Source organism: Dendrobates tinctorius, unplaced genomic scaffold (assembly GCF_039654945.1).
Source record: "Dendrobates tinctorius isolate UK_male_01 unplaced genomic scaffold, ASM3965494v1 ptg000023l, whole genome shotgun sequence".
NCBI classification, from domain to species: Eukaryota; Metazoa; Chordata; class Amphibia; order Anura; family Dendrobatidae; genus Dendrobates; species Dendrobates tinctorius.
Genome location: NW_027361691.1, coordinates 11,476,254 through 11,496,253, shown reverse-complemented (window position 1 = coordinate 11,496,253; position 20,000 = coordinate 11,476,254). Strand labels below are relative to the sequence as shown.

Sequence of the window (20,000 nt, the reverse complement as noted above, 5' to 3'; positions counted from 1 at the left end):
AGTAGTTATATTCTTGTACATAGGAGCAGTATTATAGTAGTTATATTCTTGTACATAGGAGCAGTATTATAGTAGTTATATTCTTGTACATAGGGACAGTATTATAGTAGTTATATTCTTGTACATAGGAGCAGTATTATAGTGGTTATATTCTTGTACATAGGGACAGTATTATAGTAGTTATATTCTTGTACATAGGAGCAGTATTATAGTAGTTATATTCTTGTACATAGGAGCAGTATTATAGTAGTTATATTCTTGTACATAGGAGCAGTATTATAGTAGTTATATTCTTGTACATAGGAGCAGTATTATAGTAGTTATATTCTTGTACATAGGGACAGTATTATAGTAGCTATATTCTTGTACATAGGAGCAGTATTATAGTAGTTGTATTCTTGTACATAGGAGCAGTATTATAGTAGCTATATTCTTGTACATAGGAACAGTATTATAGTAGTTACATTCTTGTACATAGGGGCAGTATTATAGTAGTTATATTCTTGTACATAGTGTGGGGACTTGACTCGCTTAGGTGCAGCGGGAGACAAATATGAGACAGGTTCTTCAACAGTGCTTGCGGTTTATTCACGTCATAAACGCACAAGGCAGCGTAACACCAAAAGTAGCCTTTAGCTCAGGCAAAATAACACAAAATGTCCTTGGTTGTAGACTCAGAGCAGGAGTCTCAGCACACATGGGAGGCTTAGTCCTCCCCACACACAACTCCCTGGTTCAGGAGCAGGCCACATTATAAGGCTGTAGCCACACCCACGAACCCAGCAGCTGACTGGTCACCTGACTGTGACCTCACCACAGGTCCTTCAAACAACAACAATAATAATATCTGGTAGGCTTTACATTATAGAGACAAGCCATTTATGAGGCACATATCGCCCATCGATTACACGACCCTTAGCCCTGCCACAATAGGGACAGTATTATAGTAGTTATATTCTTGTACATAGGGGCAGTATTATAATAGTTATATTCTTGTACATAGGGGCAGTATTATAGTAGTTATATTCTTGTACATAGGAGCAGTATTATAGTAGTTATATTCTTGTACATTTGGGGCAGTATTATAGTAGTTATATTCTTATACATAGGGGCAGTATTATAGTAGTTATATTCTTGTACATAGGGGACAGTATTATAGTAGTTATATTCTTGTACATAGGGGCAGTATTATAGTAGTTATATTCTTGTACATAGGAGCAGTATTATAGTAGTTTTATTCTTGCACATGGGGCAGTAATATAGTAGTTATATTCTTGTACATAGGGGACAGTATTATAGTAGTTATATTCTTGTACATAGGAGCAGTATTATAGTAGTTATATTCTTGTATATAGGGGCAGTACTTTAGTAGTTATATTCTTGTACATAGGGGCAGTATTATAGTAGTTATATTCTTGTACATAGAGGGCAGTATTATAGTAGTTATATTCTTGTACATAGAGGGCAGTATTATAGTAGTTATATTCTTGTACATAGAGGGCAGTATTATAGTAGTTATATTCTTGTACATAGAGGGCAGTATTATAGTAGTTATATTCTTGTACATAGGAGGCAGTATTATAGTAGTTATATTCTTGTACATAGGAGCAGTATTATAGTAGTTATATTCTTGTACATAGGGGCAGTATTATAGTAGTTATATTCTTGTACATAGGAGCAGTATTATAGTAGTTATATTCTTGTACATAGGAGCAGTATTATAGTTAGTTAAAACTCTTGTATATAGAGGCAGTATTATAATAGTTATATTCTTGTATATAGGGAGCAGTGTTATAGTAGTTATAGTAGTTATATTTTTGTACATAGGGGCAGTATTATAGTAGTTATATTCTTGTATATAGGGGCAGTATTATAGTAGTTATATTCTTGTACATAGGGGGCAGTATTATACTAGTTACGTTCTTGTACATAGGGGCAGTATTATAGTAGTTATATTCTTGTACATAGGGGCAGTATTATAGTAGTTATATTGTTGAACATAGGGGAAGTATTATAGTAGTTATATTCTTTTACATAGAGGCAGTATTATAGTAGTTATATTCTTATACATAGCAGTATTATAGTAGTTATATTCTTGTACATAGGGGCAGTATTATAGTAGCTATATTCTTGTACATAGGAGCAGTATTATAGTAGTTATATTCTTATACATAGCAGTATTATAGTAGTTATATTCTTGTACATAGAGGCAGTATTATAGTAGTTATATTCTTATACATAGCAGTATTATAGTAGTTATATTCTTGTACATAGGGGCAGTATTATAGTAGCTATATTCTTGTACATAGGGGCAGTATTATAGTAGTTATATTCTTTTACATAGAGGCAGTATTATAGTAGTTATATTCTTATACATAGCAGTATTATAGTAGTTATATTCTTGTACATAGAGGCAGTATTATAGTAGTTATATTCTTATACATAGCAGTATTATAGTAGTTATATTCTTTTACATAGAGGCAGTATTATAGTAGTTATATTCTTATACATAGCAGTATTATAGTAGTTATATTCTTGTACATAGGGGCAGTATTATAGTAGCTATATTCTTGTACATAGGAGCAGTATTATAGTAGTTATATTCTTGTACATAGGGGGCAGTATTATAGTAGTTATATTCTTGTGCATAGGAGCAGTATTATAGTAGTTATATTCTTGTACGTATGGGAAGTATTATAGTATAGGGTGGGCCATTTATATGGATACACCTAAATAAAATGTGAATGGTTGGTGATATTAACTTCTTGTTTGTGGCACATGAGTATATGGGAGGGGGAAAACTTTTCAAGATGGGTGGTGACCATGGTGGCCATTTTGAAGTCGGCCTTTTTTGGATTCAACTTTATTTTTGTCAATGGGAATAGGGGTCATGTGACACATCAAACTTATTGAGAATTTCACAAGAAAAACAATGGTGTGCTTGGTTTTAATATAACTTTATTCTTTCATTACTTATTTACAAGTTTCTCTTTGATTACAGCCATTAAAATGACTTTGATAACTGAAGGAATATTTATGAGTTGTGTGATAACACCCGATAAAGCTCATGAATGACATATCATAAATGCTTGTTTCATCATCTTTGAATTACTTGTATAGTAATGTTTTCATTTTATTTCTTGCTTGACAGAGAGATTACGTAGTTTATTGATACAGTGTGACCAAGGAACGGAAATAATTCCAATTTTTCAGCATATGAAAAACCCAAAGTAAGTAGATCCAGCAGTAGATTATTATGAATTTTAAACGTAAAGTTGGGTAAGTTGATGATAATGTTTTATTCCCATTCTGGTCTAAGACTAAAATGATAATTCTGCTGGGCTTCAGTGACACAGTTTTAGTGGTTGCGCATATTCGCAATTACATAGCTGCTGTTTTCCTGAAACAGTGCCACACATGTCTACAGGTTGTGTCTGGTAGTGCAGTGGATTATCATGGAAGTGAGTACAGTTGGGGTTCAATATCATTCCCATCCTCTGGGTAGTTGTTAAAATTAAAAAATAAAAAAAAATGTATTTACCTTTCCCCGGCTCTTACCTTCTCCACGCAGCTCCTCTCCTGGTCCTCTCAGTGTCCGTGTGGTCTTCACAGTCTTAAATCTTCTTCACAGATCTCTTTGGGTCTTTTACGCCTTTAGCACTGACTAGTCCCCACATTATACCATGTTGTGCATTTCGCTGCAATGTCATGACATCACTCGAGTTGCTGAAGGCCACTAATCAGAGTCCTCTAGTATCAATACTGGTGCTGATGCTGAGCAATCATACTAAGGCCGGCGTCACATTACCATAGAATACGGCTGAGTGCTATGCTAGAAAAAAATCGCATAACACTTGGACCAGTGTTAATCTATGGAGCAGCTCACGTCAGCGTTTATTTTCTCTGGCGTATTCAGCGCACGTGTAAAAACACAGCATGCTGCGATTGCCACTGAGACATGGCCGAGACTCGCCAACGCAAGCCTATGGGTGCGACAAAAAATCACACAATTCTCGGACTATGCGAGTGCTGTCCGATTTTTACCCACCGGTGTCCTTTGAAAATCTGGCAATTCATGTGCCTTATACAGTAAAATCACACTGACAGGTTATAATAGAATAGATAGAATAGATATATACATATAGAATACATAGATATATAGATGTCAGTGACACTCACATATATATATGTATTTATATTGCATATATAGATAGAAGAAAAGCCGGCAATTCATCTGCCGTGTTCTGTAAAATCACTGCAGGAGCTGACAGGATAGGCGAGATGGATTACATACAGTAAATACAAATAGAATAGGTAGATATATAGATGACAGTGGCAAATACAATTAGTAGTGTGCGTGCAAATTACTGGACATGTATTTAATTAATAAGAAGGTTATTTTTCTGAAAAAAATGGCTTGGGCTTCTGCGCAATTTTCGCAACCAGCAGAGGGAAAGCTGATGGCTGGAGGGCGATGTTTATAGCCTGGGAAGGGGGTAATACCCACGGAGCCTCCCAGGCTAATAATATCAGCTTACAACTGTATACTTAGCCTTTTATTGGCTATTAAAATGTGGGACCCTAAAAAAATGATGTAAGGTCCCCCTATAATTATCAACCAGCAAAGGCTATGCAGACAACTGTGGGCTCATACTAACAGCCTAGGAAGGGGCCATGGATACTGCCCCCAGGCTAAAAATATCAGCTCTCAGCCGACCCAGAAAAGGTGCATCTCTAAGATGCGCCAATTCTGCTCTTCCCACTTGCCCTGTGGCGGTGGCAAGTGGGTTGATAGTTGAGGGGGTTGATATAACCTTTGTATTGTCAAGTGACATCAAGCCCCGAGTTAGTAATGGAGAGTTGTCAATAAGACGCCCCATTACTAACACCATAGTCACATTGTATGAAAACACAGACACCCAGAAAAAAAGCCTTTAATTGAAAGAATGACACAGACTCCTTTAATAATCTTAATTAAACCATACTTATGACCTCGCCCATTCCCCCGATGCCCTCATCGTCTGCAAAAGAATTAAAAAAACAAACAACAATATTCCTCACTTTTCCACAGAGATGCTGCTAATCCATGTATCCCACGATGGGTTTAGCTCTGCTACATCTAGATGACAGGCTGCATGACTGCATGATGCGACCATGCAGCCTGTCATCCTGCAGAGAAACTGAGCACCATGTGCTCTATGTCTCTCTGTGAACTCCTATTACCTATCTGATGGCACCATGAGTGTTACAAACGCGGACGCAGCGTGGCTTACCAGTCAATGCACCCATATCGTCGAACCATAACGATGACGGGGTTTGCGTCAGGTGATGGTGGAATGTGGACCCACTGGACCACAGAGGGGAACCCGGGCCTACCCGAACTAGGGAAGGGTAGCGACCGGGGTCTGTGGCCGATGAGCTAGTGGACAAGATGGCCATATGCAGAACTTAAAAGACACCGCACAACTTCAGGTATGAAGAAACATAAAGTTTACTTAAATAAAGCAAAAGACATAAATCACCAGGTTCTGGATTACGTACATCACGAAGGAAACACATCTCACAGGCGACAGGTTGACAGGCGAAGCAAGAGGTCATCACGGGTTGGCACAGTCCAGGGTCATCTGGCTCGGGCATCCTAAGAGGACTTCACACTTAGGCCTCAGGAGTGGCATAGGCATAGCAGGAGAACCATCAGACACTGACCTCGAACTAGCTTCTGATGATAGCAAGAGGTCATCACGGGTTGACGTAGTCCAGGGACGTCGGGCACGGGCATCCTAGGAGGACCTCTCTCTCAGCCCACAGGAGAGGCACAGGCACAGTATGAGAACATCAGACTCCGACTAGGGATGGGCGAATCCTGAAATACTCGGAATCGCTAGACTCTAACGAGTCCGACTCGGAAACTCGCTATTCGTTGCAAGTCTAGCGAGTCCAATGTTAATGAATGGGAATGCGAGTATTGCAGCGATTCCGGTGCTGCCATTTTTTTTTACTCTTTACTCTCGCAAGTGGCCCCTAGCTTAGCGATTTAGAATTCATCCCTAAAGCACAGAAAATCGTTTCTACATCACGCTAGAAGCTAAACAGGAAGTCGCCTGTGCTAACCGATTTACTGCACAGGCTGATCTGATATTCTGCACACACAGGCAGATCTGATCTGCACACACAGGCCCACCAAAGATGTGTAGCAGACGTGATACAGAGAGGCTGATCGGCCTGGTTGAAGAGTGGCCCCAGCTGTGGCAGCCCACCCACCCTGGCTATGGTGATGAAAGACAGCGAAATATGGCTTGGAGGTCCATCGCCAGAAGTATGTTCCCGTCATTTGATCACGCTGGAGAAGATGGGCAGGCAAACATGGGTAAGAGTTATGTGATGTCATTTCTTCTATTTTCTTTTACTGTACCCTTTTTTGGATTAGGAGAGAGTGAGATTTCTTGTGTCACCATTGGCGTCTGTGACGCACTGAAACCGTGGTACCCAGCACCGGGCCGGGGTCTGCTTCACTGGGGGATGTGATGTGACCCGTGCTGTAGTCTCAGGGGATGCACAGTGCAAAGGGGATAACTACAGGGGACTGTAATAGGAGGACAATCAAGGCTAGTGATGCGTATTGGCACAGCAGGAAGGTAACGTGCGTGCTATTAGCTGGTAGCAGAGAAGCCCTGCACTCTCCCTGAAAAAATTGTTTAGTGCGCAAAGGCAGTCACCTAGGTGGACTGTGGTGCTGTCTGCGTCACCGCTCTGGGGTGAAGTGCGTGCTGTAACTTAGCAGAGAAGCAACGCACTCTCCCTGAAAAAATTGTTTAGTGCACACAAGCAGGCAGCGTGCGTGCTATTAGCTGGTGGGATAGATAGCAGCAACGCACTGGTCTGCCACAGAAACAATAACACTGCAGGGGTAAATATGACCCCAATAATATCTGGTGGAAAAAAAAAAGAAAATTTGCTCAGCTATGCTTCTGATTTCAGCTCTGATGGAAGCTGAGTGAGTAAGCTAAGCTCTGAGGATGGTGCTGTATGCACTGTAAGGCTGCTCCTGCCTTTCTCCCTGCCTACAGTCCTCTACAGTACTCCTCCGTCCTGGTAGTTCTGAAAAGAACTTTTGTGTTATATGTGAGGAATCTTGAGGTCCTACACTGACTAACAGTCCCTAGATCTGCTCTATGTCTCCAACTCGCCCTGCACTAGCTCAGATCGTCACAGGAATGTGCCCAAAATGGCGGGGGCAGGGTTTATATACAGCCTTGCCTGTGATACATGACATAGGCATCACGATGGACAGCAGCCAATCATAGTAGTGCTCTTCACAGTTTTCTCACCTAACAAACTAGGCTGTCTCTGAAAATTAACATATTCTGTATTCTGCGAGTCCCGAATACAGTATATAGGAGTCCTAGACTCGCTAAGACTCGCTGCTGACAGCGGGACACAAAATCGCTAAGAAACTAGGATTGCTTGTATTAAACTCTGAAAAAAACTAGGATTGCCATTGATTTGCATTGGACTCGTTACTGTGCGAGTAATCGCTTGGAAACTCGCAGAGTACCGACTCCTGCAAGTCCCCTACTACTCGCAGAGTAACGAGTCCTAACGAGTAGATTCGCCCATCCCTAACTCCGACCTCAGGCAGACTTCAGATGATGGCTAGGGTCATCGCTGGTTGATGCAGTCCAGGGTTATCTGGCACGAGCATACTAGGATGGTCTCTCTCTCAGGCCTCAGACGTAGCACAGGCACAGCAGGAGAACATCTAACAATGACAGGAGCCATCACGGGTAAGACCTCAGGGAACCGGCAGGACATCAGAACATAAGCAAGACACGGATAGCACAGGTCCAGGAACGTTGGCACTACAGCACCTTGCATATGCTGGACAGGTCCAGGGCTCACTGGTGGGGACGTCACCGGGGAACAGCTGGAGACTCACGGGAACCACAGAGGAGGAATCCATCCAGGAACACGAGCTGGACTGACTCAAGATCACAAATTGGACCACAGACTGGACATCTGGACACAGGCTGGACATCAGAACACAAACTGGACATCGGAACACGGATGGGACATCGGAACACGGACAGACATCTGGACTCAGGCAGGACATCAGGACATCAAGACTCATTCAGGACATCAAGTCTCAGGCAGGACATCAGGGCACAAGGCGGACAGGAAATCAGGTCTCAGGTAGGACATCAGGACTCGGATCTCAGATAGAACATCAGAAGACTGGCATCGGACTCTGGACATCTGGCAGCAATCGACAGTCTCTGAACATCAGGCTGCGGACATCAGGCTCTGGACATGAGGCCGCAGTCATCAGGCTCCAGACATCTGGCAGCAATCGGCAGGCTCCGGGCATCAGGCAGCAAAGGATAGGATCCGGACATCTGGTGGAGGATGTCAGGCACCGGACATCTGGGAGCGGTTATCAGACACCAGACATCTGGCCTTGGTCATCAGGCTCCGGACAAGAGGCCACGGTCGTCAGGCTCCGGACATCTGGCAGCGACCTAAAAAGGAACTCAAGCGGTCTGGTGCAAGCACTGCCGGGCTAGACTAGAGCCGGCCAGGGATTGCACCGAATAAGAAGCTGAGCACAGAGTAGCAGAAACTCAGCAGACACACCAGACTGCTCCTTCCAAGTTGAACCCAGGTTAGATCACAGAAAGTCAGTTAGGAAAGAGTCACAGTCACTGGGTACAGGGTTCAAGACACAGAAAGACTTCAGGAACATAACACAGCAGAAATCAGGACTAGGACTTCAGGAACATAACACAGTGGGAATCAGGACTAGGACTTCAGGAATATAACACAGAAGGAATAAGGACTTGGACTTCAGGAACATGACACCGCAGGAATCAGGACTAGGACTTTGGTACAAACGCAGAAACAGGACAAGTCCAGGAAGTCAGACATCAGCTATCCCAGAGCTGATAACAGACTGAACAGAAACGGATCTGGGTACTCTGCCCCCAGAGCAGGTGGAAAACAGGCATCAGCTCTCTTAGAACTGCAGGCAAGCAGAACAGGTTCTGAACACCAAACACACACAGAAAGACTCAGAAATGTAATGCGAATCTCTGGCAACGCCCCACAGGGCAGGGGAACTTTATATAGCAGCTGCACCACAGCGATAGGCTGGGAGCAGCAATTCAAGCACACACCCATTCTTCATAAAAGCAGGGAAGGTGTGGCCACGTGCACCCTAAGCACAGCCAGAAACAAATCAGCATAGCAAAAGACACCTGGCAGCGGCTGCAAACTTGAACACACGTGATAAGTCATGCACAACTGCAGAGGACCTTGCAACCCGCGGGTATCTTCCACAGTGGCAGCCAGGGATCGGACATGCAGGTGGTCATGCAGTGCAGCGGAGACACTCATGCATGTATGGCTACGCAGCGGAGCTGGGAACTGAGCAGCATCCATACAGGTAACTGACAACAGCATTCCAGCTCATTAGAGGGAAAGGAGTGAAGGGATAAAGCAGAGATATGCAGAGTAACGCTGAGTAAACAGAGTACAAACACAGCGGCGTTACAACGAGCGTGAGAAAGTTCTCCTGCTCGCGGTGCCGTCAGACAGGTCCTGCAAGTTCACAGCCAATGAACTCACTTCACCTTTCTGATGTCAGTGTAGTCAATGGAAAATTGTATATTTTCCTCTTCCAGCTTTATAACTTTTGTTGTAATCTTGCCATTTGATGATCTTAATTGTAGGAATACCTGTAGTGTAATCAGCATACGCTGAAAAGTGATCTTGGCAAAATAATGAGTTGCCACAATTTTGACTGTAGATTTCCCACTGCCTGTTGGGGAACTAGACTTAAAAATAAGATTGGCTGAAAATGAAGTTTCTATGTGTTGGAAGCCAGCGGGTCAACAATGGGGTACTTACTAATAACCTAGATCATCTATGTGGCTCCATGAAAAACAGTTGGCAAATCTCTTGGGTATCCAAGTCAGCACTTCCCTAATATTTTCTTCTCCACATCACCAAGCCTTGATATCTAGATTCACTTTTCCAAGGTGCAGGAAGCTATGGGCAAGTCAACAAGGAAGACTTTGGACAAGGTCTTCAAGTCGAGGAACATTTCTCTGGTGACAAAGATAAGGCTCGTACCATGAATGACAAGAAGAACAAACAAATAAATTTTGGAACAAATCAAGCCAGACATGTCACCAAGAATCACAAAGCTACGAATTGTCTACTTTGGACACACTGGTCTACTTTGGACACACCATACAAAGAGAGCAATCACTGGAGAACCTGATGACGTGATATTATCAAGATAACTGTGGACCTATCTAGACTTGCACAAGATTGATCTTCCTACCGATTGTTCTTCCCTTAAATCACCATGGCTCGAGTTTGGGCCAAAAGCCATTAAATAATTAAAATAAGGAACAGGGTGTGTGTCAACGGGGCTTGCATTGAAAAGTTGTAGTATCTAAAAAGAGATCTAATTATGCAGACAAATTCAATTTTCAAGGGTAACATTTTAGAAAAAAATTAAGTATTAGCAACGTTGAAGCCTTTGAACTGGGAGTGCAGTAGTGTAGGGTTAGCCACAAGGGCAGACCGATGTAAGTACTTCCCTTCAAGCGAGCAGTGAGTAAAAGGGGTTTATGGCTGATCTAAAGGAGTTTATGGTATCGAAAAACTATGGATGGTTTTTCTGTTGAAATGGTGCCTCACCTGTTCATAGGTAATATTTGGCATTGCCTCCTAGCATAATTTGCTTCAATGGTAGAAAGCTGCGACACCAGGCGTGAAAAATGGACAGGTGTTGTGCTGTTTCTGGATGTAAGTGGCCACATTTTTCTCTTCCTGTATAGCCCTTTTTAAATGTTTAAATTGGCCAGTGCTACACAGCTATTTCTGCTGAAATAGATGAATCAAGCTTCCGTGTTTCACTTCATTACCTTACATTAGATTCATGCATGCCATGAAAAAATTTCCATTACAATGGGAATAGTAAGATTTCTTTTTTAATTTTAGTTTGTCTACAAGCTTGTCTTGTTCCCTAATGACCTAGATCCACCGAGAAACAGTTGTGACGGATTCTAACAGTTCAGATTTATGTGAAATATGGGAAGTGATTTTTGTAATCTATCTGTATCGCTCAGCCCACTAAACTACCCTCAGGCTCCAGACCCGTGAAGAATTTGACTTGTCACTGGGTATTACAGTATTCATTCAAGGACACTGGAAGACATTTGGTTCCTTCTTTAACCACCTCGGAATGTCATTATAGGAATTAATGGAAATGACTTCTTAAATAAAGGCAATTTAAATATTCATGTTAAATGGAAAAAGAGACCTAGGAAAGGGTTTCCCAGTGGTAGTTTAAGTCCCATCTCCTAGACCACCACTTTGATGCAACTATTTTTCTAGATCAATGGAGACCTCTACTTTTGGACTCCTTCCAAGCTAAGGTTATGTGCGCACAGAGTTCTCTGAGGAGCTCTGTGTAATGCCTGAAAAAAAAACCTAAAAAAGCTTAAAAAAACTCTTCATATTCATTGTATTCTCTTTTGAGTCTTTTTTTTTTCTGCTACTGATTTTGAAAAATGCCTGGTGGACAAAAAAAAGGAAACACGGCAGGAATAAAAATAACCTCCAAAAACTCCCCAAAATAGAAATATTCCCTGAAGTGGGTTCCACTAGAAAACTCATTTTTGACAAAGAAGCTGTCTGCACATACCCTAGTGAGACTGCATATAGAAAGAATCTGAATGACCATACATCTTCACTTTCAAGCTGTGTTATTTTTGTAACTCCTGTAGAACTTTTTGGGAGAACCTTAAAGGATTTGTCCAGTCTAAAACTACAAGTCTGCAATTTTCACATGCATGCAATGTAAAGATTCACAAGTCTGCAGTAACATTTAGTCAACCTCTAAATGGCATAATCATCACCAATCTGGAAGCTAACGTGGTTGGCAGTGATTCATCAAGGAGATGAAAGAATAGTCTCACATGTGCCTTTTGGGTCCTACATGAGGAGAATGGGTGTCACAGTTGTACTGTTCGTGGAAGACTGGCAGCTGTTAAAAGGGCTTCCAAGGAAAGGCTTAGCAAAAGCTACTCCTTTTATCAAATACCAGGACTTGCCCTGGCCTTTACCCATTGACCCCGGTACAGTTACTGTATGTGGACTTACACAGGGACCTCTGGGCAGGGCCACAGAGTCAAATAACACCCACCGGCAGCAAGAAAAGTCATCATGCTGGGTTAGATCCAAGATGTAATGTCAGGGACAAAATTATAAATACAACTAATGTCAGGAAAACAGGAGCAATCAGAAAACCCACAACAGAAGCAAGGAATAGTGCTATAGACCAGGTAAGCTGAACGTGTTGACTGGCAGTGGAAGTCACAGGTTCATGGATTTAAGTAGCAAACAGCCGGGCCCATGGCTCTTAGGAAGGAGTAATGGAAAAAAAAAATGGAATTAACCCCATAGTTCTTTGGTTTAGCAGCACCAAAATTTGCAGTAATAAAAAAGGACTGTCACTGTCATGTGGTGCCAGCAACAAAGGCACAGCGCTGCCCAGCAGCCAAAGCAGAAACAGAGTGGACTGCAACAGACACAGATGAAACATTGGTTCCTCCTTTTCATTTGGGTCTCCCTCTGAATCAGATGCAGACACAGACAGAAGAGGGCTCCTGGGCAGGAACAGTATATGGGCCTTTGGCTGTCCAATAGCTAATCATGATTAATAATTCAGCCTGCTTTTGGGGTAAACATTGTCCGCCTTAACTTTTGAGCCCCTGTATGACTGCAGAATCATGAGTGGTGTGTTGTTCATTTAATGTCCTAACCACCACTGTTTTGAAAGCTAAGGTGTCTTATGACAGAACAATAGCCCCCCATGTGCACCTTCACCACATCAAGAGTATGTGATCTCTTCTTCAATTGGTTTTAAAGCCCCTATATTATAGGATAAGTACCACCATTCTGAAAGCTATGGTGACTTGCAGTGGCTGCATCCAGGAAAAGATCATGTGTGTGCATTGTGCACCTTCTGAAGCTCCTCATCAGGACCCTTGATCTTTAGAAGTTTTTTTTCTTATCTCTTGTAGACCTTCACAATTGAACTAGCACCTCTCCATTTGGTCTCTTTCCAAATGTGATATCTACCACCATTCGGTAAGCTAAGGGACCTTGCATTGGCTACAACAAAGAATAAACATATTGATCATGTATGTGCACTTTCTAGATCTCGAGGAGAACAGCGTCCTTATTTTGTAGGGTTTTTTCACTAGGTTCTATCCCTCTAAACTCTACTTATTTGTGATACTTTGAAGTTGACTTTGCAAAGATTGTATTTTTGTCCTTTTTGATCTGCACAGCAAGTAAAGGCGACTAAGATTGTTAGCTAAACTCTTCTGTGCTAATTTATGACCGCATCAAAGTTTAGTTCTCCTTTGATGTGGTTTGTGTTCACCAATGAGCTGGGAGGAGCACAGTAAAACTCCCCATCAGAAGGAGCTCATTCTGCCGCCAAGGATGCGCAAGTAACAATTAGCCTTAAAAACCAAAGGGTGGAACATTTTTAATGAAATCTAATTGCAAAACATATTTTTTTTAGTTTAAAATACATGCATTTATGTAAAAAATGGAAAAAAAAAAAATCCTCCAAAGGTGTCAATATCTTTACATTTGCCCTCGCTGCACTGTAGAAATTGTCAAGTCATGCTTGACATAGACTTCAATAAAGGCCGCACAGGACTTGTATTTTTTTTTTTTGGGTGCAAGACTTTTAAGAGAAGTGCTGTTGCTTGATACATGTCATTGTATCCGTGTAGCCCCAGGGAAATCCATGACTTGGGGATTTGGCCTTAATATCAAGTAACATTGCAGATAATCGAAGGGGGGGTCCCAACAAGCAGGGACATTGTGATCGGATTACGGTCAATAGACTCTTGTAACAAGCGCTGATTGTCCAAGTCAAGGAGAACCTCCTTACCAAATTTGGGCCAATGTTGGTAAACTCTAAGAATGCCGAAGTCTTGTCCGTCCTGATTTGTGTTTATTGTGCCCGTCTTGACTGAAACGTCTCTTTAACCATAATCCCTTAATACTGCACACTGTTACGGCGCTATATGTAATAATAATAATAATATAATAATAATCTTTATTTTTATATAGCGCTAACATATTCCGCAGCGCTTTACATTTTGCACACATCATCATCACTGTCCCCGATGGGGCTCACAATCTAAATTCCCTATTAGTATGTCTTTAGAATGTGGGAGGAAACCGGAGTGCCCGGAGGAAACCCACGCAAACACGGGGAGAACATACAAACTCCTTGCAGATGTTGTCCTTGGTGGGATTCGAACCCAGGACCCCAGCGCTGCAAGGCTGCAGTGCTATCCACTGAGCCACCGTGCCGCCCTATGTAATGACGGAACGTTGGGAATGAGCCATATTGACAAGTGTAGGAGGAATCGGTGTAATTTATACCAAGTTGCTTAGTAACATGCTACTTGGACAGTTTTCTTCTTAATCTTACTTAGACTATTTTTATCGTTCCCTGGAGGAATGTATTTTAGAAGTTTAGCTGCAATTTGCATATATACCATATGCCCAGAGATGATGCTTTACGCCAGGACTCTTCACGTGGTGGATGAGAAGAGTCGTATGTATGGTACATAATACAAATAATGTAAAATGAACCACATCTGGCAAAAATAGCCCTAGAAAAATGATGTAGGTTGACTCGCTGGCAAGATGGGCAATTTGGTTTCAGATGGTTATGTCTAAATTTACTGTACACTTCAGGCAGGAGTGAGCGGAGTTATAGGGTAGCCATATATCGGACCATAAAAGGTTTATTGTAAGGATAGGAGATCAATATCTTAGTCCTGGATAACCCCTTTACCAATTTTGTCACTTTTACCACCTGCTTTATTTCATCCCACACTGTGCTTTCACTTAATGGAGTACTAGGACTGACCTGCATGGGGTCATGTTGCTGATGTTTATGGGGGGACTGTGGCTGTTTCTTATGTTGACTATTACTGGAACTTTTTAGGAACACTAGAGCATTTCTACCTAAGGGTGATCTCCAACATGGCTGTAATTAACCCTTACCTCTATCAGTAATTTAAAATATTTGCATCATTTGCACCCCTTGACAAAGCAGTTGCGAAACACGCATCAAGTGTGTTTGGAGAATGAGCCACTGATATATTATGCTACCATACCATATATCCACATTATCCCTTTATTGTAAGGATAGGAGATCAATATCTTAGTCCTGGATAACCCCTTTACCAATGTTGTCACTTTTACCACTTGCTTCATTTCATCCCACACTGTGCTTTCACTTAATGGAGTACTAGGACTGACCTGCATGGGGTCATGTTGCTGATGTTTATGGGGGGACTGTGGCTGTTTCTTATGTTGACTATTACTGGAACTTTTTAGGAACACTAGAGCATTTCTACCTAAGGGTGATCCTCAACATGGCTGTAATTAACCCTTACCTCTATCAGTAATTTAAACTATTTGCATCATTTGCACCCCTTGACAAAGCAGTTGCGAAACACGCATCAAGTGTGTTTGGAGAATGAGCCACTGATATATTATGCTACCATACCATATATCCACATTATCCCTTTACTTTCAGAGCATTAATTGCTTCTTCTTGGCACTCCTCTCTGATTATGTGTCTGTTACTTTTCATTGTATTTCTTGTGCATTATTTCTACTTTTCTATGGAGTTTTTGCCATGTATCCATTTTGTATAGGTCTTTTTTTCTGGTTCATGCGCCAATGTAATTTTGTGTCTTTTATTGTGTCTTGGTGTTTTATGTGTTAAAACATATATATTTGTGACTACTTTAATCCAGTTTATCCATACTTCTTATGGTCTAGTGAGGATCTAAATCCACAAAGAATGGCCAGGAAGTTGCAAGACAAATGTTTCACAGCAACTAAACTACGTCTAAAGTACTTGAAACTTTTCTAAAAGGTCTGGTCCCATCTGGGACATTTAGGAAATGAGAGTACGACAGATGTAGGTTCCAATTCTCGCCAATCAATTCTCGCTGTGGAGGACCCAACATATTCAATGCAATGGTCACCATGTAATTCTTCACTTCCCCTGTGGAGGCACTGCATAGAAATTGAACATTTTCCTCCATAAAGCGGACAACCCCTTTAAATACTTTTCTGTAATCCATACAAGATGAACAGCGTTGCATTGTATCACATAAGCCAAAGCATGAAAACTTTCCTTTCCCTCTTAAATTCCAATAAAAATAGAATAAAAGAAACATAGCGGCAGCTCAAACTGTAGACATCGAGCCCGGGGGGGATGGTAAGGAATAAAGAGCAGAGACAAGAGGAAGTATTTGATATTCAGGCACTTAGTCACTGACAAGGTTCCTTCTCTTAATTCCAAAACTGACTGCAGCTGCATCTAAAAGGGGAGAAGGGAAAGAAAGAAAAAAAAAAACCATCCATTTGATGACAGCTGCGTTCATGTCATGAGAACAAGCCCATGTTGGAAATGTATTATTATGGGGAAGATTGGGCTTTAATTAAATACAGCTGCAACTGTTTTAAACATTTCACTCAGAATTTTTTTTTTTACTGGGTGTCGTAGCCCAAGTGTTCTGCATTTATCAGGCACAAACAAAAGAAAATGATGAAACTAGAAAAAATATAGAAAATGTGGTTTCACACAGCGCACAGGATGGATAACACGAGCAGGCTGTGTATACACATTAATATATGGGATGGAGGGAGGAAGGATGGATGAATGTGTAATAACGTGCAGGAGAGATGTATGTCACCACGGAGCAGGCAGACCAACAGTAAAAGGGGAGGTTTATTTACAGGGGAATATACTGGTAAAACCTACAGTATAACAGAGAAAATATCGTGATAAGGTTATATCGACAGCAGAGGAAATATACAGGGTTCAAACAGTAGTCAAAACAGTTATTCTCTAGTAGGCCAAACTTATCAGTCCTCAGGGATCTTGATTGGAGAGATCACTTCTGGTCCAATGTTGGCACCGAGGCAACAGCGGTGCTTGATGTCCTCTGTCTCTGGGGTCCTTGAAATAGTCCAGCTGTAGCATGGGGGGTTTACGCGGGAGCCCAAGGGGTATGAGGATGGCGATATCCCCCTGTGCTCAAGGTCCTTGTCTCTGCTATGACAGCGGTGTTCTCCCACTGGGGTCAGGGATTCCACCTCCCACAGTCTCTCCTTGCAGGTCAGCGTCTCGTTACTGAATGCCCCTTGGTCACAGGGGAGCGTCTCAGCATTTGTTCCGGTCTCTCTGCTGGGGGGTGTCTTATCGAGGGACACGGTCTGTCTGTGGGGCAGGGTCTCCTCAAGAAGGGGGGTCAACAGCCTCCCTGCCAGTGCGGTGCCAGGCTTCAAGTACTCACTGCCCTTTGCCCGTGTCTACTGTCTCTCAGTCTCCAGCCACTGCACCCGTCTCCTCTCTGCCCCTGCATCAACATCCTCCTACTTCTCCTCTCTGCGCTGCTCTGCTGGAAGCGCGCGCAGATCTTCCGCTCCCTGTCCTGACCCCTTCCTGTTCCTGAACACAGAGCAGTCCCCTAAAGCATCCCCCGGGGAACCTAATGCCCTGCTCGATGGTTCCGGGCATGGAGCCAGGAAGGCAACTTCCCCTCGGCTCCTTCGGTGCTTCACCCCCTTACATTCCCCCTCTTTGTGAGCTCGCCATTCCACAGGCGAGAGTTTCTGGAGTTCTTGTTGACAATCGTCCAGGCCTCGTACAATTTGCTGCAAGATGAGTTCGTCCTGGTTGTAGCATCTGGGGGGCACACCTGCCGTTGATCGTTCAGAATGTCTCAGATCAGTGGGGGTTGTGGAATCAGCCACCGGGAGAATGGAAGTTGGAGTCTCCTCAGTTACTCCCGTTGTTTCAGGCACCAGCCCTGTTTCCGGGTTTCCCTGAAGGAGTAGAGAGTCTCCCTTTTCGCCGTCCTCAGCAACGAGCACGGGTTCAGGCACCTGGGACGTCGGGACAGATGGCACCACTGGAGGATCTCGAGACAACCAGGGACGCAACATATTCCGATGTAATGTACGAGTGGGGAGTTCTTCACCTGTTTCAGGTTGAACTTCGTAGACGGGTCCCTGTCTACTGAGCCGTCGTTTCACCCTATACGGACTCTTCTCCCATGACACTCTAATTTGCTGTTAGGGCGCTTCTCCCTGACTAAGACTCGGTCCCCTGGTCGTAGGGCTGTCCCCTTCTGGGGAGGGACCTGCGGGTGTTCCAACTCACGGAGCTGGTTCTGCACCAACCGTTGAATGGTCCGTAGCCGGCAACGATGTTCTCGAACTCAGGAGTACACCCCCGTCCACGGGTAGTCCTCCTCGGGCTCTAACGCCAGTTCAGTCAGTCCCTTCCCGGGTCGGCCGGAGAACAGTGAATAGGGCATGAATCCTGTGGTACTGTGTTTACGGTTATTGTATGCCCACCCCAATTCGGGGATGGACTCAGTCCAGCATGCTTTCTTCAAGTGTCCTCAGCATCTGGATCAGGGTACGGTTGAATCTCTCACAAGCTCTGTTCTCCTGTGGATGTTTAAGGGGTGGTCCGTGACTTACCGATTTTGTACAGCTGATGCAACTCCTCCATCACCTTCCCCAGGAAGCAGGCTCCTTGATCCAAATGGATTCGCTTGGGACACCCGTACACTTGAATGAAATGTTTACAGATAGCATAGGCCGCAGATTTAGCAGTCTGGTCCCGAGTAGGTGTGACTACAGAAAATTTGGAATAATGGTCGATCATCACAACGCAATGTTGATAGCCCTGGTGCGCTGGGCCAATCATCAAATAGTCTATGGCCAGTAACTCCATGGGTGCGGAGGACCTCACCGTTTCTATAGGGGCTCCGGCGGCTTAACTAGTTCACAGTTTCGGCACTGCTGACATACTTTCTCCACAACGGTCCTCATGTGGGGATGGTAGAACAACCGGTGCAGCCACTGGAAATGTTTTTTCCGTCCCGAAGTGTGCTCCCTTCTTATGTGCTTCCTTAGCCACCTGTTCTACCAGGGACGAGGGGATGATCGTTTGCCAAACGAAACTCAGTTCAGATTGTAGGTACACTTTCCTGTACAAGATGCCATCCCGTAACTGTAGTCGCTCCCACTGGTGCAACATTTGTAACATCTCAGGGGACATGGCTGTCCTCTCACTCTGGCTGGGCACCTGTTCGGCTACGAGCCACCATCTCAGCTGAGCTATCTCTCGATCTTCCTGTTGTATTCGAACCCACTCATCTCGGGGTTGTTCCAATAAATTCTCGGGTGTACTTTCTTGAACTGTCTCCCACGTCGCTGCCACCGTCCTGGCAGTCCCTCCAAACTCTGGAACCTCTATCGCCTCCAACTCTTCATCCCGACTTGGCGCTGGCGGGCGGTAATCTACTCGGGAAAGGGCATCAGCATGAGTATTCTATACTCCTCTCCTGTAGGAGATCCTGTACCGGAATTTTGCCATTCGTGCTACCCAGCGTTGTTCTAAGGCCCCCAGCTTAGCTGTTTCGAGGTGAGCCAACGGATTGTTATCCATACGCACGTGGACTTCCGAGACGGCCGTATACTCTGCAAACTTCTCAGTCATTGCCCACATCAGCGCCAACAACTCCAGCTTGAATGAGCTGTAATTATCCGGATTTCTTTCTGAGTCATGTAAGGAGCGACTGGCGTATGCGATGACATGCTCCTTTCCATCCTGCATCTGTGAGAGTACTGCCCCGAGTCCTTGTAGACTTCCGTCAGTGTGCAAGATGAACGGCTGCGTGAAGTCAGCATAGGCCAACACCAGGGCCTCAGTTAGGGCCTTCTTCAGGGCCTGGAATGCCTTCTCCTGTTGCTCTCCCCAGTGTATGTTTCTGTTCTTCGCACATGAGGGTACGCCTTTCAGCAATTCCAGGAGAGGGGTTGCGATGCGGGTGAAATCCTTCACAAAGCGCCGGAAG

General features: G+C 43.5%; 1 protein-coding gene across 5 annotated transcripts in view; it reads left to right on the top strand.

Moving 5' to 3' along the window:
* The window catches only part of NOX4 (NADPH oxidase 4), a 372,675-nt gene that overhangs the window by 273,301 nt on the left and 79,374 nt on the right, over nucleotides 1-20,000 (top strand). For all 5 annotated transcript variants that reach the window (XM_073569264.1, XM_073569267.1, XM_073569265.1 and 2 more), the window contains one exon: nucleotides 3,152-3,230. In XM_073569264.1, coding sequence (XP_073425365.1) covers nucleotides 3,152-3,230 — 79 coding nt within the window. The remainder of the gene's footprint in view (nucleotides 1-3,151; nucleotides 3,231-20,000) is intronic.